The sequence below is a fragment of the Cynocephalus volans genome, chromosome 5, assembly GCF_027409185.1.
Source record: "Cynocephalus volans isolate mCynVol1 chromosome 5, mCynVol1.pri, whole genome shotgun sequence".
NCBI lineage: Eukaryota > Metazoa > Chordata > Mammalia > Dermoptera > Cynocephalidae > Cynocephalus > Cynocephalus volans.
Genome location: NC_084464.1, coordinates 19,722,028 through 19,743,407, shown reverse-complemented (window position 1 = coordinate 19,743,407; position 21,380 = coordinate 19,722,028). Strand labels below are relative to the sequence as shown.

At 37.9% G+C, this 21,380-nt stretch overlaps 1 protein-coding gene across 1 annotated transcript; it reads right to left on the bottom strand.

The window, feature by feature from the left end:
- Positions 1 to 1,149: 1,149 nt before the first annotated feature.
- Positions 1,150 to 19,062, bottom strand: ELOVL2 (ELOVL fatty acid elongase 2). The gene is made up of 7 exons (XM_063098450.1): positions 19,005 to 19,062; positions 15,048 to 15,235; positions 10,569 to 10,646; positions 6,818 to 6,989; positions 3,511 to 3,635; positions 2,932 to 3,066; positions 1,150 to 1,275 (listed from the first exon to the last, which is right to left on the bottom strand). The coding sequence occupies exons 1-7, from the start codon at positions 19,057 to 19,059 to the stop codon at positions 1,150 to 1,152; spliced, it is 879 nt and encodes a 292-aa protein (XP_062954520.1). The 5' UTR covers positions 19,060 to 19,062.
- Between the last annotated feature and the right edge of the window lie 2,318 nt (positions 19,063 to 21,380).

Genomic DNA, 21,380 nt, shown 5'->3' with positions numbered 1-21,380 from the left:
CTACTCTGTGCTTGCTTCTCAGTGGAGAGGACAGCACCTGAGCAGGGAAAAGATGCACCCAGCGCCAAACTGGCGTCTTCATTGTGGCTTGTTACCAGCCTATGGCTCAGTGATGGAATCTTTCCAAACCACTGTCTTTTTCTTCCTATTTTCAAAAACCTAAATAGTCTTCAAAGAGTGACAGCAGGTATTTGGGATGATATTCACAACTAGGCTCACAAGAAATACTTAACAATTCAGTATCGATTTTGCCCCCACTGCTCCATTAATTATCATTTATAAATATTCCAGTGGCGTACATGTTTTAAGGAAAAGGGCAGATTGCATTCCAATCCTTTCAGAAAGGAAATAGCTACCCCTCTTAGTGTGAAGCATGGAGTCTCTATTAACCTAGGCTAACACGGGAGGTAGACATGGATATATGAATAATTTAGGAAACCAGATTAAAACTGAGAAACAACTCCTATCCAAAGCCCCTGAGTTATAAGAACTTGGCAGAAGAATATTTTTCTTCTTAGAATAACTAATCTTCAAAATAAAAAAATACAAATTTCATTACCATATCACTAAATTTAGAACCAGGAGTGGTTGTAAGAATTTGACAGACAAGACTCTGGCTTAGAGAAAAGTTTTGCTAGATCTTTCTGTCTTCCACTTATGATCCCATTTTAATATTTTCTGAGGTTAATTCCTAAAAAAAACCAAATTGACCACTTTCTGCACTGACAATTATTGCTTAATGTACATTCGAATACCTGTATTTAAAATACAATTAACATTTTGTTTTAAACATTTTAATCTGAATAAAATTCTAATTTTTTATTTGAAGACTTGCCATGAAAAACAGTGCTGCATGTTTCCTGCTTTGTGTGTGTGTAAGGCGTTTCAGAGACAGTTTCAGGAGAGGGGTTAAGTCTGTGGGAGGGGACGAGACGGGGAGAAGTTGCACCAGATCTGAGGTCTCAGTGCTGACCAAAGCATTCAGTTAAGAGTAACCTAATAGCAATGTATTAATACATTCTGGGTACAACTGATTTACAAACTCAAAAGAAGTTAGTTTTTGCTAAAACAGATAGAACTTTCAATTCAGTCCTTGCTTGAAGGCCAGCAGGTCTATGCGGCTGCACGCGTGCCTTCTCTGTCACTGCTCTATTGTGCCTTCCTGTTCATCACTCCATTCGCTGCGGTGAAGCAGGCTTTGGGAAAACCGTTCTTCACTTCGTTCCCTGCAGGTGGCTCTGGCATGTCTTTCTTTATTGGCTTTTTTTGGTACGTCTGTTGGATGTTTATATTTTGAAGAGAAAAAGAAAGAAAGATTCTTTAATAAGACCTTGTTTCTAATGTTGCACATAGTTAAAACAGTATACAATTGTGGGAGGCAGTGAACTTTCTAGTAAGAATTCTTCTTTCTAATGTGACCATTTTTAAGCCTCTGGTTAAAGATAAAAATAGAGTGAAGATCAAGACAAATGCATGAACTTCAGTGAGAGGTTGTTTTCTTTCACCGTATCTGTATTAGGTCAGGATTTGTGTGTTATGGAATTAGCATTCAAATTATTCTGCATTAGTTGCTTACGTGGAAAAGATATTTTAAAAATATTTGAGTGAAAAAGTGCTGTTATTATAAAAGTAGCAATACCTGAGATTCTGGCTTGATTTGGTTTTTGGCATATCCTTCCTATTCTGACAAAATAACCTGATCTCTCATTTATTTATTTTTAAAGCAACGATATTAACAAGGGTCAAAACAAATTACATACTCAATTTTAGGATTAAGAATCAATTTGAACCAGAATGTAGGGTTAAAGCTTTGAATGCCATTACCTATCCAGGCTCAACCATATGCTTCTCTGCAAGTTTTAACACTAAGCACCAAAACGATTCCCTTAGCTTTCTTTTAACAGTTAGCTTTTTTTTTCTTTTCTTTCTTTCTTTCTTTCTTTCTTTTTTTTTTTTTGGTATGTGTGTATGTGAATGGCTTTGTTTGGTTCCAACAATGGTTATTTCTTTAGGAATTCTCAAAGGAAACTTTTATCTCTTATGAAAGACAAAGCCTGGTCAGTCCAATTTCAGAAACACAAGATCTGAAAAGCTGTCAAAAGTTCAGTTCCCACAGTTGTACTTTGTATAAAAACCACTATGGGTTTACTTATAGCAAATGCAAACTAAACTATACGAATGCACTTCCCGCTTGTCTGAAGAAAATACAGTTGATACAATTTCAAAAGTACTGTTTCAAATATAAATGTATGTTCTCTTTAATGAAGCTTTCCATTTCCCAAGCTCAAAAAGGAGAGCAATTTAAAATCTACAACCACCTGAGGCTTTCAAAGGTTCTTGTACAACAGAGCTGCTTTGAAATTGCATTTTGAAACTCTCCTCCATTTTAATTGTTAAAAAGAAAATGACACTTGATAAAGTCAATGTGACCTTTTCACCCTGGTTTGCCTTAAAAGAATTTCTTCCAAATAAACAGTAAGTCTGATATCACAGTAACTGATATGGGAATAATTTGTTAACATTAAATTCAATTAAGCCCATGTTTTTCTTCATTCAGATAAATTTCCTGGATCTATCTTAATTATACACGTTTAACTTTCAGGTGCCAGACTTTGGTAGCACAGTGCAAATACATGATGCAGATTGAGAACTGTATGTCTAGCCAAGGATACTTTTGATAAAACTTTATATGTATGCATTGAAAAATGTGTAATAGATAGAATCCCCTGTAGACTATTAACCTTGGTTACCCTTCAAGAAGGATGATATGGGGAGAGGAGTTAGGAATGCAAGTTTCATTTTTTACTTTGTGTAACTCTGTTGTTTGAATTTATCAGCAAGCATGTGCTACAATAATATTTAATCAATAAAATTAATGCAAAAGTGCACAATCTATTATGTTATACCACTGAATATTTACATTTCACATACCTGAACATAAAAATTTAAGAATAGGATGACTAATGTCAACATATAAGAAGACTGGAAGATGAGACAACCGAGCGGGAAGCCACAGGGCTTGGCGACAGCACTCAGGGTGTGCGTGATGGTCAGCACGAACTGCACCTGGGGCCACACGAAAGCCACGAGGAAGCATTAGTCCTTCAGAAATCAGCCACTGTGACCCTCTGAATTTCACAGGAATAAAACAATAAAAATGGGGAAGCAGCCCACTGTCCTACCCAGAAATTTTATTTGAAATTATATTAGTAAGTATATAAAACTGCCCATTATCTTCTCATGGAAAAGTAGAAGTTAAAATGATTTAGATAAAAATGATTTGTTATAGAGTAATTTAAGTATTCACTTACATTTCAAAGCAAGAAATGTATAAGCTCATTGCATACACAAAAGAAATTTTAACACACAAAGTTTAATTCATAAAAGACCATTTTTAGAGAAAAATAGGCAGCCTGTCACAAATTGAAAAGCCTGAGACCGCTGGGATTTCTAGTTCCTTTCCCCATCCACGAAACACATGGAGAAGAGTTGGAAAAAGGGATGACATACCAGTTGAGCCTGAGTGAGATACCGCTTCCACCAGAGATACTTGTGCATGGATGGAAACACAGAAAGTCCATAATAGGAGTACATAAGAATGTGGATAAAACTGTTCAGTGTTGGTCCAAAGAAACCTATAAAAGTACAGTATAAAAATTACTACTCTCCTAGAAAGTAGGATTGTTTATTCTTCCTTGTCAAGTGAGATTCTTCCTGTGCACTGTGATTGAAAATGAAACAAACGTGGCACAGTCATGTAACAAAATTCCCTGATGTGTTCCCTTGATTACTGTGCCATTACTCTAGGTTCAGCAAAAACTCCTGGATAGGACTAAACTGGGATGGTTTTTGAGTCAGTGCCCACCAAACGGGTATTCCTTATTTGCAAAGGTTTTACTATCTCTTTAACTGTCATTACTGTCAGCTAATCAGAGGGAAAAAGAAATGCTAGCTGAAAGCAGGTGGCAGAAATCCCAGAGGAATGGAAATCATCAAGTTGAAGGTATACCCGTTCCCCAATGTTCATCGCAGCACTCTTTACAATAGCCAAGAGTTGGAACCAGCCCAAATGTCCATCATCAGATGAGTGGATACGGAAAATGTGGTACATCTACACAATGGAATACTACTCAGCTATAAAAACGAATGAAATACTGCCATTTGCAACAACATGGATGGACCTTGAGAGAATTATATTAAGTGAAACAAGTCAGGCACAGAAAGAGAAATACCACATGTTCTCACTTATTGGTGGGAGCTAAAAATTAATATATAAATACACACACACACACACAAAAAAAAAAAAACCGGGGGGGGGGGAGAAGATATAACAACCACAATTGCTTGAAGTTGATACGACAAGCAAACAGAAAGGACATTGTTGGGGGGGAGGTGGGGAGGGAGAAGGGAGGGAGGTTTTGGTGATGGGGAACAATAATCAGCCACAATGTATATCGACAAAATAAAATTTAAAAATAAATAAAATTTTCATTTCATCTAAAAAATAAAAAGAAAAGAAATCCTCTGAAAAAGAATTGTCTTTGCTTTAGCTAAACCTTTGATGTGCCATTTTGATTGCAGAAAGATCTTTTTGTACAGGGTTGAACAGGGTGTTAGAGAGACAAAAATGAATGTATTGCTCGTCATACTTAAGTAAACAAATCTACCTGAAAGGGACTTAGGAAGCAGATGCTGAAGAAAGTGGGAGAATATGGGAGAGAAGGTCCATCAAGGTGAGAGTAGGTTGAGGCAGAGGAGAAAATGGCCAGTGAGACCTTCCCAGTGACCAGGTTTCAGGGAATTTTTAGGACGTGGATATCTAAAATCCAGCTCTCTGCCGTCATCACAAAAACCCTTCTCTGTAACTGATGCCAACATGGGTGAGTGGTGTTTAAGGAAACTGCGGAGAAAGGGCTATCCTGGATCAACTAAGGGTGGAAAGGATGGTGATACAAGAGATGAGATGTCACAGGCGGGTTGGTTGTTGGAAATGGGGAACTCACTGCTGTGAGGAGTAAATCAGTGTAAGAAAGTGCTCACAACAGTGCTTGGCACAAAGTGGACGCTACGCAGGTGTTAGCCTGGGGTCCAAGGGCTGGTCTGTGTGCTGTCAGTCCTATGGTGGGAGAGACCACAGTGTTAAAGGACCACTTATTATCACCATATTCTCTTGGATACATTCTGTTGACTAAATTTTGTTTTCTCACCTGGAAAATAGGTGGAATAATAACTATCTCTTAAGGTTCAGATGGAATTAGATAATATACTACGTGAACCAAAAGGCACCGTACATGGCACTGGTTATTTAATCAACAAATTCTCTAGCCTCTGAGGTGATGGATACACTACCCTGACTTGATTATACAACATATATATGTATCAAAACAGGTTGTACCCCATAAATATGTACAATTACAATGTGTCAATTACAATTTAAAAAAATTCTCTAGTCTGGTTTTCTAATGCTGACTTAGCAATCTGGACAGATAAATGCAAATCAGTGACTAAGAATAAAAGGTACAATACCATGCATATGTACATCCTCGACGAATACTAGATGGAATAAGCTGTTACAGCACTTGAATTTGTATGAAAACACAAATATAGTTTCTGAGAACCACGCAGCACAATATTAGTGATATTTGTTTACCCACCTGAGTTTTCATTTCCTTCAATTAATGAACAATGACTAGTTGTTGCTTATAATTTCTATAATATTCTCAAACAGAAATTGTCACACACATAGTATACACACAGGGCTACATCTTTACACAGTGACAATCTGAGTGAGTTTTAGGTGCTTAGTGATTTGTAATGAAACTGTTGACAATCGTAAAAAATGCTTATCCTTGGTGATTCTCCTTTGATATTAATTGGTCTTGCTTCCTTAATAACTAAACCCAAAAAACGAGATTCTGTCGAGAAGTGTAAAAAGCATTTCTTTCTGTCCCACCCCACCCCAGTAATTTCCTTCTTTGCATGTAGTTTTCACTCGCACCTCCATAGTCACTGACATATTCCAAATATCCTGGGTGTTTTTTCTAATATCATCTCTGTAAGATCCTAAATCCTAGGATAAAATCACTTTGACTTAAGTTTGACCTGTTCTGATTTTTCATAGAATATTTTTAAATTCTTGGGCACAAGACAGTATCAAACAGAAAGTACTGCTCTCTCTAGCTCAGTGCTTCTTGAAGTGTGAGCCATAACTGACCAACCCAGTAGTAAAATGTGAAGTCAGTGCAGTAGTTGTCATCAGCTTTTTGTAAAAGTGAAATAGGATTTCTTAAAAAATACCACAGAATAAATACTGTTTCATGAAATCTTTGTTTCATACAAAACATATGAATGAGTGCATTGGGTTGTGATACAAAATGTATTTCTTAAAAAAAAAAAAAAGTCATTGCTCTGGTGGGTCACACAGAGAAGTAACCTTAATTTTTCAGAATGTAAAAACTAGAAGCCCTAAAAGTTAGAACGACCCAATCTGTGACACAGGGAAGTGGTGACTGCAGAAGGAGCTGTATTTCCACAGGAATTAAACAATGCCTGGTATTAGAGTAAAACTGCTCCAGCTAAAGACCATCTGACATTTGGTGAATGGGAAAAAATATTTCTAAAATTTAAGGTTAGGCTCAGATTCTACCAAGTCGAAAAGCAGAAACTAGATGGCCACTGGCAAACATGTGCTTGCTGGTGCGCAGGGCTGCTATTCTGTGGCCTCCCTCCCTCCCGATCCACACGCAGTGCTCAGTACGAGAGACGCACTAGTGCTCTTGTGAGATCCGTTCCAGAACTGAAAAATTAACCCACTTACTCTGTCCGCAAGGTATCCAGTTCAAAACACACCACCAGATGTTAAACATAGAGGCGTGATGATATACATGAAGAAAAGTGATCTGACTTGTTTTCTTTCTCAAAACAAAGAAAATGGTGTCGAGGAACTCCACTGATTTGGAGAAGTAGTACCACCATAACACCTTGGCTACCTATAAAAATTTTAAAAGGGGAAAAAGGTAAGAAATGAAAGTGTTCCTTGAGCTGCCTACCTCCCAGCATTCCCTGTGCCGTGTTGCTTTCCTGGTGTGCGTTTCTTTCTCAGACTGGTGCAAAAGCAGCTTACCTGGTGTCTTTGCCTCGTTTCTCTTTATTCCACGATCCACCCCCCTCTAGCAAAAGATGAGTTAGCTTTCCAAAATATACATGCAATCAAGTGGCTCTTCTGCCCCTACAGAAGTGAGTCCATGACTCTGGCTTGCATACAGGACCTTTCCCAGTTTTGTGCTGGCTGCTAATGGGAGGTCTTCAAAAAGATCATGGACCTTTTGAAAGTATGGATCTTCCCACCATTCCCCAAACCAGGGTTTCCGGGTGCTGTTAAAGTGGCCTATTTACACCTTCCTGACTACTGAACACTCCTCTCTGCATCCAACGCTCCCTTCCTACCTTAGGTCTGGCATATTCTAACCATCTTTTTAATACCCCTCTTAAATGCCACCTTTTCTCTGGAACTTTACCCAGTCCTCTCCTTTCCTTTCTCAGGCTGAACCAACTGCTTCATCCTTTGTATTCCCAAATTACTAACTATGCCTCTACAATCAGTAACCATAATACAGTGTAGTTAGTGTTATGATTCTATCAACACTCTGCAAATCACTCAAAGGCAGAAACTGTCTCATTCACATCTGCTCAGTGCCTAGCACTCAACAGGAGGTCATTACTGTTGTCCACACTAAATTATAGTCTTCTCTGCTCCTGTAATGTACATATGTTTCATCTCTTAAACACTATACTACCCAAGGGCAGTTTGTGACTACATCTTTCATGTCTCTCCCTCAGATGAAAAGATTACAAATCGAGATGTTCTTCATTCTTACTAACAGTAGGAGGTCATGACTCCCACTTCCTTTCCCTCCTAAGTGCCTTATATAGTCTCATGTACAGACAAACACTTCTTTAGTTAAAGGCACTGTGTTTTCAACACTAGTATTTAAAAAGACATTTTTGGAGACTGAGTATAATAGGAATCTTGAAATTAGGATATCATGCTCTACTTCCCAATAAGATAACCATATGGTGTGGTGGCATCCATCTTAATGTCCAATGGAATAATTAACCTTTAAAAATATTAAACCACAAATAAACAAATAAATATAAAGCAACCGCCTTTAGGGAACTGAATGGTATCCCAAAATGCATTAGTCTGTGATAATGCATTAGAAATAAAATGAGTATAGAGAAATTGATATGTCTTACTTTATTTGTATTTGTATTACAGCTTTGAAGATGTTTTTTAAAATGTACATTTTAATATTGAAGATTTTAGTTAAATAGCTTCTACGTCTCTTGTTAAAACCCATATTTTTTAATTACAGAAATTTTCAAACATTCACTAATGCAGAGAGAATAAGTAGAATGAACCCTGTATATCCATCACCCATCACTGAACTTTAAGAATTTTCAATATGATTCTGATCTTATTTCATCAATTCCATTTCCCAATACTTTTTTTTTTGGGGGGGGGTAGAATATTATAAACAAATCCAAGGTATCATATCTATAAATACTTCTAACAGACAGACTTTTTGTTCTTGTTTTAACATAACCACAAAGTCACTATCTTGTCTAATAAAATTGACAGTTCATTAATATCTTCTAATAATCCAATCCATGTTCAAGTTTCCCTGTCTCAAAAATGTTTTTTTGTTTGTTTGCTTAAATCAGGACCCAAACAAGGTCCACCTTGCTTTTGTTTTATATGGTTTTTAAGTCCCCTCTATCAATAACAGTTCCCTGTCCTTGCTCCTCTTTTCATGTCTTTTATTTCTTGGAAAAACTAGATCATTTGTATAGAATTTCTAATATTACGGATTTGGATGATTGTTTCTTCCTAGTGCCATTTAACTTGTTTTTCTACCTCCACGTTTTCTGTGACTAACAGTTAGATTTAGGGACTTGATTAGATTCAGGTTTAATGTTTTCCGTCCAGAAGACTTCAGAGGTGCTTCTGTGTACCTCCTACTGCATTACATCAGCAGGTGCATAATTTCTGGCTGTTGCACTTAGACTGACAGTGAATTCAGGTGTTTATAGCTTAGTCCAACCATCGTTAAGTTTCCATTCAACCCTCACCCAATAGTTTTATCATTTCAGATGACTGCTGTCTAGATCCATTATTTCTCAAGGAGTTACAAAATGGTGATTTTCTAAATCTGTTGTTGCTCATGCATTTTTTTCTTCCATAGAGAACTTTCCCTCTTCATCTATTTGGAAATTCACATATGAAAGGCAAGATAAATGTTTAACTCTTTCTAACTTTTTTTCTAAAATGAGTTGGTGATCTAGCAACCTTCAAAAGGTAACAATAAGACATTTTAAAAGTATCATTTTAAACTCACTTTTTCATATATTTAATATATTTCAATCCATTCCAGTCAATATACTTTTTGATACTCAAACTGCCCCATCTTTAGCCACTGGGGGACTCCTCAAGGTGCCTCCTGTATCTTCTTGTAGTGACCCTAGGAGTCTTGGATAGCTTCTTTGCTTTCTGTCACAAGATGTCCTGGATTCATTTTATATACATTTTCTGCCCCAAACTGGGAATTAGCCAATTCCCTAAGAACTCTAATCCTATCTCATAGAAAATTATATTTAGAGAGCACAATTTAGGTAATCATTGCTCATTGTACTAGGCTGTCATAGACTAAACAGGCTTTTTCTGTAGACAGAGCTAAGAAGTAAGTTTGCTTTTATTTTTTAGAAAGAATAAAGTTAATTCTATTTCCAATCTATAATGTGAATCTATAATTTGGATCTATGATTACTGGGTTTTAGTTTAACTTTTTTATTGGTATCTTTTTTCTTCTATGTTTCAAATGTTAGTTCCTAATAATAATACTGTTACATACTTTATCCTATGATGTGCCTATAACAGTCTCAAGAAAGCAATACCAACAGTACTCTTAACAATAGGAAACAAAAAACTACTGAATACCATTAAGATATATCCCACTATGGATGTCCAGTCAAATACTGTGTTTTAAACTCATTTGAAATTATTATTCTTTGGGTGATTATGTCACCAACTTAATATATAGGTATGTGAATATGTGTATTTGTAATATATATACTTAATGTATAGGTATATATAATGATTATATTCTGCAATATATATATAGCTATATATTAAGTATATAGGTATAATATATTACAAATACACATACATATTCGTATCACTTCTTGCACAAAAGGTATTATACTATAAACAGAGTCTGCAAGTTGCTTTTTCTCACTTAAATATATCCTGAAGACAATTCTATCACAGTACAAGAGATCTTCTTCATTCCATTTTGTAGAGGCATCCGTTATAGGGATGTGTTATGGTTTATTCAGTCAGTCCCCTGCAGGTGGACATTTGAAAAACATTTTTGTTACCAAGCATTTCTATTAGGACAGGAATCTTTCTTATCTAATCCCAGTCTCATCCTCACATCTGGAAGGGAAAGCCACCTTTCCTTTTCAATAAGAAATGGTTATAGGTAACTGATTTGCTTCTAACCGCTCACCCGGATATCAGCTTCTCCTGCACTGGTGAGATCTTGACACTGTATATTGTAACCTCCTTCCCAAGTGGAGAGAATGAGCTGCCAAAGAATCAAGAAAGGAGGGAAAGTTAATACAAGAATTTAGATACAAACTGAATTTCTCACTTATGTCTCTGATTGTCATCTATTCAAGGTTTGACTAGAAACTTCCCAGAATTTGACTCTGACTCAATCCTATCCTCAAACACACATTATCAAGGGATTTAATTCTTGCTGTTGAACTGAAATCAATGGCTATATTCCCTACTTAATATATTTTCTAGCCATTTACATCAGCCAAAAGCAACAAAATATAGCTATCATTTGAGAAACAAAATTTTATATATGAAAAAAGTCATGTTTCTCTAAGTAAAATGTAGAATTAATTGAATGTAAACAATTGTGACTACATCTTTCCTGTCTCTCCCTCAGATGAAAAGATTACAAATCGAGATGTTCTTCATTCTTACTAACAGTAGGAGGTCATGACTCCCACTTCCTTTCCCTCCTAAGGGCCTTATATAGTCTCATGTACAGAAAAACACTTCTTTAGTTAAAGGAACTGTGTTTTCAACACCAAATATTAACTAAAATGTTAATATTCTGTGTGGTTTATATATGAACATCGTATTTGATCACCTCAACTATTTCATGAAATACATATTTATTTCCATTTTACAGATATGAAAAACAGGGCTCAGAAAGGTTCTTAAAACATTTTCTTCATTGTATTTATGCTACCTGGTAATCAATTTATGTGATTACTTGATTAAATTCTATCTTCCACATGACTCTGATAAAAACAAAAAGCTCCATAAATTCTATGCTTTTTTTTTTTGCTTATCTTTGTATCTACAGTTCCTTGTCCAATACCTGACACATAGTAAGTGCACAGTAATATTTGATTAGTAAATGATATACTCAAGATTACATGAATAGAAAGTGGTAAAATCATTAGAATTGAGACTTCCTAATTCATTGTTTAGTGTTCTTTCCACAGCATCATGAGAAGATGAGCTTTTTTATTCTTTGTTGAAAATTCTGCAAAAGAAGTTTTCTCCCTGTTAAAAGTTAAAGTTCTAGAAAATAAAGCATTTGGCTTTGATTTACATAGGGTATTGTAGGCAAAGGGTCTACCATTTATTTCCTGCTGCCTTAGAGATGTGTGAAGGTATAGATGTTATGTGCACACATATACAGCACAAAGGGATTAGATGTTAATGTATTGAACATTAAAGAGAGATGGAATAAATGACACTTAGAATGCTTTAGAACCTTCATGAGACTTTTCTTCACTGTCCCGATATAACTCTCCCTCCTAACAAAAACACCATTCAGTTAACATTATGATAAATATTATCAGGATAAATGAGTCCAGTGAAAGAAGAAAACCCTGGAATTTCCTGATGGGATCTATTGCTAAGGTCATCTCCCAATAACTCCCATGGGCTTTATGCTCCTGGTTCTCAATGGGGAACCAGTGATAGCCTAGAGGGGATCTAGGAATACCTTAAAGTATATGTAAATTTTTCTGTGTTGGTGAATTTTTCAAACTAAGAAAGCTGTTTCACTTTTGCACAAGAATTAATTTAAAAACCTCTATTGTCAGGCTGTAGTCTGTACTTAGGGACTCTAATCTCTACCTTGTACACTAACAGTACAGTCGTGGTGTAACCCCTGAGTGTGGAGAGGTCACATTCTCTCTTTCCCCATGCCATTTCCTGCGTTAGTCAGATTGATCCAGGTTGTCCCCATCCCTGTGCTACCTGTGCAGAACTACCTGACAATTTAATAACTGAATAATGGAATTAAGCCTCCAAACTACCGGAGGCTCTATCTGCCTCACTCTGGACCATTGCTAATCCCCTAAGGGGCAGGAGCCATCCACCCTATCTGTTGAAGAAAAGGAAACAATCCCATCAAATAGCGTTAGCCCAGGTGCAGGCTACATCGCTCCAAAATATGCCTGGAATCCATCAGCTTCTCCCCATCTCTACCACCTACTGCAGTCATCACCTAACTGGACTCTTTGCTTTTATTCTTGACCCCAACTCACCCTCATAGTTCATTTTCCATGTAGCAGCCAAAATGATCTATTTAAAAAGGGAGATAACATCACTCCCCTCATTAAAATCCTCCAATAGCCTTCCATAACACTTAGGGCACAACCAGGTTCTTTCCAAGGCCCATGTAACCTGCCATCTCTCCACCTCTTCTTGAACCATTCTCACTTCTGCCTAGTGTATCATTCAGTCTCAGCTCAAATGTCATCTCTGAGAGGCCCACCCTCTACCAGCCCACCACTCTCATTTCACAGGGTAAAGGTTGTGCTCTAGAAGAGAATATGACATAGTATAGGAACTGCTGAATGAATGTTAATTACTGCAGTGACTTCCTGGCCTAAGCAAACATCTGGCCGGGGCATAAGTTAGCAAGCTTAAATCACTCTGTCACTTGACTAATGTTTACTAAATGTACCCCCAAAGTGTCAAAGACAAAATCTTACACCTGCCTGAAAGAGGTTACAATCAAAGAGAGGATACTGGGAGGTGATCAATCATAGTGATTTTGAACCAAGCGGTACAAAAGTGTGAGAAGAGAAAAGTAGCAGGGAGTGGGCTCGGTGCAGAGATGTTCTTCTGAGAAAAGACAGGACCATTTACTTGGTTTTCAAAAACTAAACTGTTGGTTGTTCCTGTTGATGGTGAGTACTGTTCAACTAGAACTTTACAGTTTACAAAGTATTTTCACATTTATCAGCTCTACTGTGTACGAGCTGTAAGCTCTTCAAGTGCAGAAGCCATGTCTTACTTATCCATCTTGTTCCTCAGGGCTTGAGATAGTTCAGGGCCCCTTGTAGGAGCTCACTAAATGTTGGCTGAACAGAAAATCATTAATCCTCACAACTCACTGAAGAGTTGTGTATGGGCTGTCTGGTTAGCTTAATTGGCTAGAGCGTGGTGTTATTAACACCAAGGTCAAGGGTTCTGACCTCTGTCAGCTGTACCAAAAAAAAAAATAAATAAGTAGGATAAATATTGTATCTTCTGTTTATAGTATAAGTTGCCTAAAGTTTTGGAAAGCCAAAGTAATTCCTTTAAAATTACAAAGAAAGTGACAGAGTTGAAAGTTCTGACCCCACTACACCAAAGCTCAGTCTGAACACGTATGACAGCTGCTGATGTGGTTATACAGCCGGGCTGGCCCCTCTGAGACAGCTGCTACTTCTGAAAAACAGTCAAGAGAAGAGTGTCTTTCCCTCTGTTATATAGAGAAGTATGCTTGCAAGCTCATCTAGTGAGCTAAAATTCACCTCGTAAAGAACCTAAAATAAAAATTGTCCTTTCAGAGTAAGGTAAACTGGTGAGCACCCATGGGATGTGATTTCAGAGTTGTCAACATGGCCTTCCTGACCCCAAATTCCATCTCCTGCACTCTCACTGATGTCTGAAATTCCGTTCTTAGTGCTTCACTCCAGTCATTTCAAGTAGTGGTTATTAACCATCATTGGAAAGGTGCATATTAGAATAATGCACAAGAAAAACTCTGGGTGAGAGAACTATATTTTAAGGCAAGAATTAATTTTCATTAGAATTCAAGTACACCAGAAAGGCACCTACATTTGTGCCTTTATCAGCTATCTGTATAACTTATATGAATGATTTTATCCTGACTTTTGCCTAAAAAAATTTTAGTTTTTATTCCCTTTGTCTGTCTGTCTGTCTCTTTTTGTTTTTTTCCTAGAGCAAGTTTATTTAACACTTTTAGATTTTCCCTTGTATTACGGTAAAATAACTCTTGGTCATATAGTCAGGGCAATCATTACTTGGTCTGTCTCTTATAAAATTACTTGGGTTTCGTGCTTTGCAAAGGAACAGGATTTTGTAATGAGGGCGGTCTAGAGCTGAGCTGTAAGATCAGCTCAGGCCTCCAGAAGTGGGTCGTGAGAAACAGCTCTGCCATTGGCAAAGTGTTCCAAAGATGTGGGGTGTATTCTTTATGGGTGGGTGGGTGGGTGTGTGTGTGTGTGTGTGTGTGTGTGTGTGCACTTCAGTCAAACTAACTGCATTTGATGTTTAATTTTTAAAATACTTTGTTTCTCAATCATTGTCAATTCTCAGGCAAATTATGTAACTTTTTGAAGCCTCAGTATCATAATCTGTAAAAGAAGAGAATTATAACACATGATGTGAAGGCCCATTCAGATCTAAATTGTGATTCTAAATTACAATTAGACTGAGAACTAAAGAAATAGGCCTAAATTGGGATGAGAAATATTGAAGTTAGAAATAAGGACTTCCAGGACTTTTGGAAGGAGTAGTAAGAAACTCTGGAACAAGTTCTTGACATCTTAAAGACTGGTATTAGTAGCAATCTCGAATAGGTCTGGTAGGCTAGATGTGATTGCTTCTAAAGATGGCTCAATTACTGGACTCCAGCTTCAGCTACATTAATACCTACCTCTACCAGCATATATGCAGAGAGAAGTGTGATTCCGAGATTGTACAAGGTGAGGATACCCCTGAGAGAAAGAGCAGGTCTGTTCTTCATGTATTTGTTGCCCAGCCATATTGAAAGCAGATAGATGACAGTAAGAAAAAAGGTGGGAAGGTACGAGTCCAACATGAACCACCCTCTGACTCGAGAATCTGAAAAGAAACACAGGCAGTGAGAATCCTACAAAGTACACTGCTGTTCAGTTACCAGTATTGTCACATGTATTTTATTCGTACACACCAAACACAACAGGCAGCAATATGGCACAGCATTAAATAAGCTAGGTTTGGGTAACAGTTCAGGGGAAGAAGAAACCACTGGGAACTGAATAGTTAAAGAAGGTTTCATGGAGAAACAGGGCTTAATCTGAACATTGAATGATAGGGAAAAGAACTAAAGGTGGGAAGTAACAGTTCTTAAATGCCTACTTTGGAACAGTTTCTGCATTTATTCTAACTCAATTAATATGAAGTAAGCACTATTATGCCATTTTATGGATTAAAAAACAGCTCAGAAAGCTTTAGTAACTTGCAAAAGGCCATACAGTTGTTGGCAGCAGAGTCAGGATTTGAATTCTCATCTGCCCCCTAGCCCATCATACCTTACTGCTTGCTGTCTTCCCATGGAGAAGATTTGTGAAGTCAGTGGAGAGAAGGCATATTGATATTGTATCCCAATTCCTAAAGCCCACACTAGCCAGAATTTGCCTAGGATCATTGTACAGTAAGCCAGAGTTCAGTGATCCAAACAGAGCAATGACATTGTAGTACAGCAAGCCTGAGAAGCTGGAGGTGGCAGAGATAGAGCCTTGGAGTGGATGATTCAGAACTGAGAGTAGAAAAGAAAACCAAGGACCCAGACCTGGCCAGGGGACAAGAAGTATAAACAGCAGGAAGGCAAGAACCCAGATACATCAAGTGCCCCTTACCCTGGAGAGTGAAAATTTGAAAGCCTAAATAAAATGCATATGATAGACCTATAATTAGTAACACCTGAAAATAATAGGCACAAAATTATTTTTGTTCTCCATTCTTCTCTCTTTGTTTAAATAATATAATTTGGCCTAGAATTATAAAAATGGCTTGCTTTTAAAAATCTCTTTAAAGAATTGTAAGGACCATATTCACCAACAAGTGATGTCCCTTTCTTGATCTCTTTGGTTCTCCCAGTCCAGTCCCTCCTCGTGGTATACCCTACCCCGTCTACCCTCAGCCTCTCATGAATCCACCTACCCTACAGACAGCACCATTTCTAGAGGAACCTGCTTTCTCAAGCTCTAACCGTCCCTTTACATATTTTGTAAACTTCTCCCATTGGTGATAGATATAAAAAGGTAAAAAAGCTCTTCTCAGCATTCATGTGACTAACAGATGTTACCTATCGTACTGCTAGCTGGCTTTGCCTGTCATGAAAGTCTGTGCTATGTGCCACTTCCGATGTTCATCTCAAAATCCTACTCATCCTTTAATGCCCAGGTAAAGGTCCTCCTGTCTTCTGAAGGAACCATTTCCTACTGCTCTTTTATAACTACAGCTCCTCCTTGCATAGCAAAATAATTATCATTTTATAATTTATATCTCATGATGGCTATAATACTATTATAACTAACTTTACTGAGCACTTATTCTGTGCCAGGCACTGTTCTAAAGCCTTTTACATGTATTAACTTATTTAATTCTCAAAGTAATCCTATTATACAGGGGATATTAGCCCCAGTTTACATTTGAGAAAAATTGGGCCACCCAGGGTAGAAAAGTGAAGTAACTTTCACTAAACTGCTACTTACCTGTTGTTATGGTGTTGTAAGTTAAATTATCTCCCAAAAAGATACGTTTGAGTCCTAACTCCTGGTGTCTGGGAATGTGAACTTATCTGGAAATAGAGTGTTTGCAGATGTAATCAAGTTAAGATGAGGATAATCATGCAGGATTGGGGTGGGCCCTCACCTGACACTGGTGTCCTTATAAAAAGGGCTGATTTGAATACAGGAGCACAGGCAGAGAAACCACGTGAAAACAAAGGCAGAAGTGGGAGTGACGCATCTGCAAGCCAAGGAACACCAAAGATCACCAGCGACCACCAGAAACCAAGAGAGAGGCGTGGAACAGATTGTTCCCTAAAACCTCACAGGGAGCAGGGCCCTATGGACAGACTGTTAGCCTCCAGACTGTGAGAGAATACATTTCTGTTATTTTAAGCCACCCAGTTTGTGGTACTTTGTTATGGCAGCCCTAGGAAATGAATACATGTGGTTTAGTATTAATTGCTTTCCAGTTGTTTCAGATGTGCTGGTTTTACCTCCCCAGCTATGTGTCCATGAGAGTTGCTCCATGAGACTACAACTAGGTCGTATATCCCTACACCATCTTATTCATAACTTACACCCACTTGGTGCTGAGTTAGGAGGAACCATTCATTAAATATATCTCAGCCTGCACACTGAATCAAGCACATGGTGCAAAACTAATACAGCACCTGAAGTTTTTAATACTCTTTTGTCATGGTCCCATGTGTTTGCTACAGTTGTGAAGGACAATCATAACCATTTCAACCAAAAGATGGGAACAAATATTTGTAGTGACATTTTTTATCTTTGTGCTTGAGAAATGTGAGCTCTGCATCTGTGTCAGGTATTTTCCTAGAACAATATGCTTTGATGGTACTAATATGGTGCAGGCAAAATCAGAAAAGACTAGGGGACATCTAGAAGTTTACTAAGTGATGTGCCAGTCAACTTCAGCTTGTGTCACTGTTAGAGAGGGAAAAGGATTCTGGATGGCTTAGACGCTAGACGCCCTGTCACTGTGGAGGTCATCTGATAACAGTTGTCAATTGTCAATTTTACAATCTCCCTATTACAAAAGAAACTTCCATAAAAACTACCAAAGCGGAGCAAACAACTGCAGTTCTTTCCTCTATTGATCCCAGTCTGCATAGCTCCAGATCGCACTGATCTACAGATACAAAGTTCAGTGTGAACCTGGCTCAGAGAGACTGTTGTTTTAACTCTCTAGTGGAAGTGTCAAACAGAGGAGCCACAGCCCCTCCCCCATCCTGCATGCCTAAGCTAGAGGCTGTGCGCCTCCACTGAGTTTCTCCTTCCCACCCACCAGGCCTGTAAGGAGAGAACAATATTAAAGTCGGTTACAAACACAGAGACTTTCTACCCCGCCTACCCCACAGGATCAGCACAAGGATAAAATAGAAAAAACAAAACACTCTCTGAAAGTATTTTTTAAAGCTGTATACAATCAGTATTGTTATATTAAAACTACATAAATAGTCATTCATTTAGAATAGCTTATGGAGCCTGTATAGAAACTGGAGAATGGTCTGAATAATCTCTAAGTGATTGTTTAAAGATTTTGAGAAACATAAAAACCTCCTCACTTCTCCCCTGACCAGCAGTAGTGCCGAGGAGATGACTTGTGAGAGAACTATGGATTTTCCACAGTTTTGTGAACCAGCAAGGCTCAAGTAAAATAAAACATTTTGTCTAGAATTCATTCACTCATTTGCAAAATATGCAGTGCCTAACATGTTCCCAGAACTGCAGTAAGCCCTGGAGATGAACGGTGGGTAAAACAGTCATGGTTCCTGCCCTCAGGGGAGAAATAGCTATTAATAACAATAACATATATAAAGGACATAAGCATGGGATGACAGAGAATAATGAGGGACCTACTTTAGAAGGGGAAGCCTTGTTGTTTCAACACATGTGTAAACTGCACGATGATTCCCTTAGGGTAGACAGCACAGTTTCGTACCCGTTATCATAGTAATTTTCAATTCTGTTTTTCCACGAACTTTTGGAAGTGCCCTTGTATTTTCAGGACACTGGAAATAACAGCCCTTCTCTATAACTAAGTGACATTCTCCCTTTTGTTCCTTCCACGTTAAGTTCTCAAGTAGCTCACTCACCTCGAGGTCCAAACATATGGTCCAAAAGAGCATTGATTTCATCATCAAAGGCCATTATATGCTCCTGAAAAGAGAAAGAAAAAATGATTTAAGTATTTGTGTTTTCTTTTTTAACTCTCAAAATACACCACTACCAACATGTAATTGACAGAATCTCCAAGGGTCCCAGCTTCAAGGACTTTTGACTACAAAGACTTAGGGAAAGTGAACCAGTAAACAACCTCACCTTTCACATGCATGTAGGGATTTGAAAGGAAACAATTCCTCTTTCATTTCCTTAGGCAAGAAGGATCCTGGAAAACAGGCTTGGTGCTTTTAAACACTGAAGAGTTATTGAGTGTAATTCCATTTACCTTTAAAATGCTTAGAGGTAAAGTTGTTCCACAAGCAACTTCCATTGTTGCAATTAACAGGAGCTGTATGTAAGCAGATGATATCTGGAAAGAGGATGTACATGGGTGGTGATTTGCACCCATAGTTTGGACCTTTCCTTATTTGTGACTTTGATCCTGATAGAAATTTCTAGGGAACTTAGGTCTTTGGGAGGTTTAGGAAGCTTGGGAAGGAGGATGGGGTTTAGAGACTAACGTTTACAAGGACTTACTACTGCTGGCCAGTATTTTAGGAACTATAAGGTATTTGGGCTATACCAAGCTTTGATGTTTTTAAACAGTATTTTTATCTTCAGTTTCCAGGTAGGGCATCTCAGGAGACCTCCAGACTTGAGAAATGCTAGTGACCTGACATCTCAGCGTGACAGAGTATGATCTGTGTTGCCCTTAGAATCAGGCAAATCTGTCCAGTGGCCTCTCATTTTTGAGTAAATAAAATGTTAACCTCACGGATGTATTCAGGCTCATAACTAACATAATGAAAATTTTCTTCCATTGCCTCATCCACGAACAAGTGTTTAAACTTTTTCAGTTTCTTTGCAAAGGTTCAAAATCCATTTTCCAACATTCTGTAGAGCTAGGAAAATTCTAATTAAAGGCCACAATGCTCGTACTATTTCTATTTTGCAGAAATTGAGTCACAGTGGAAGAAGAGTAGAAACAAAAGTAGAAGATGGGAGGGTATGAAGAGAGCAGAGAATTTAGAGACAAGTAAAAGGGGCATCCCGTTCTTTCATTCATTAACTTGATGGTTCATTAACGAATTATTGAGCATTACTATATACCAGCACTATGTTAGATACCAGAACACAAAGTCAAATGAGCATGGTCCCTATCTTCACACGCTTTTCAGTCTAGAGAAAGTAATAGACAAATAAAAAAATTACAATATACAGTATCTTAAATATTATGAAAGGTTTACAAAGACGATCTATAAGAAAACAGAGAAAGCACTCTCATTTAGATTTATTGAAAAGAGAAGTCTTCCAGGAAGAGGTGATGCTGTCGCTGAATTTTGAAAGATGCTGGGACACTGTCTCCATAGAGAAGGAAAGAGCACATCAGGAAGAACGATTAGACAAGAAAGATTAGACAAATACACTGAGGCATGACTCAGTTGGGAAGGTTTGTGGCCAGAGTCTCTGCTGACTAAAATGACAGACAGAAATACAGCCAACACTGGGAAAATCAGAAACCTGATTAAAAAACGACCTCTTCATGTCTTGGTTATTTAATATAATTAGTAAGGAAGTCGTCTAAAAAGACAATGATGAGATCAGAAGAACAAACCAAGATTTACAGTAGATTAGTAAAACATGAGGGTATAAGTACAGAGAGTTTTGTAGTGCTGGTCAGCTGAGGATGAGCACTCAGCAAAGGATGATGGAGTGGAGCGTGGGCCAGGAAGTAACAGGTGCACATGTGGTGCCATGTGTGTAAGGGCAAAAGTGGGCTGGATGATGGCTCGAGCTTAATACCACAGCCTCAGAGCTAAGAAAAAGCAGCGAGTACCATGCACCACTCACTCATTCAAACATTTTGGAAAAACATTTGTCCACATAATACTTTGTAGGACACATGAAGTAAAAATGATAGAATGACTCAAAAGTGTATAGACAAATTGGAAAAGTTAAACATATAAAAGACATGTAGCAAATGACTGAGAGGAAGGAGATACACAGAACTGCAACAATGACAGAAGATATAAGTGAGGACTTCAGATGGGTTTTTTAAGATGGTTAGAATTTGTGTAGATCAGAAAAGAGGGAAGCAGTACTGTCCTTAGACCTAAGCAAGAGAGGCACTGTCCTGAGCTCCATGCTATAGATGGTCTCCCTCTGGTCATCTTCTGGCCATACCCCTCCACACAGGAAAAAAAAAATCCTTTGGTCCAAGGGAATATGCCTACCCATGGCCAAAACTTCCCCTCTCCAGACTATGTTCCAACTTCCCCAGGCCACAGAATTCTCTAATAAATAACCCT

Bases quoted from the DNA above. Each gene is read 5' to 3' on its own strand.
- ELOVL2 (XM_063098450.1), bottom strand. From the start codon at position 19,059: ATGGCCTTTGATGATGAAATCAATGCTCTTTTGGACCATATGTTTGGA. The intron at 6,990-10,568 runs GTGAGCGGTTAG...AAATTTTTATAG, and splicing joins CAGGAGAAGCTGATATCCGG to GTAGCCAAGGTGTTATGGTG. The intron at 1,276-2,931 runs GTATGTGAAATG...AACATCCAACAG, and splicing joins TCTTAAATTTTTATGTTCAG to ACGTACCAAAAAAAGCCAAT.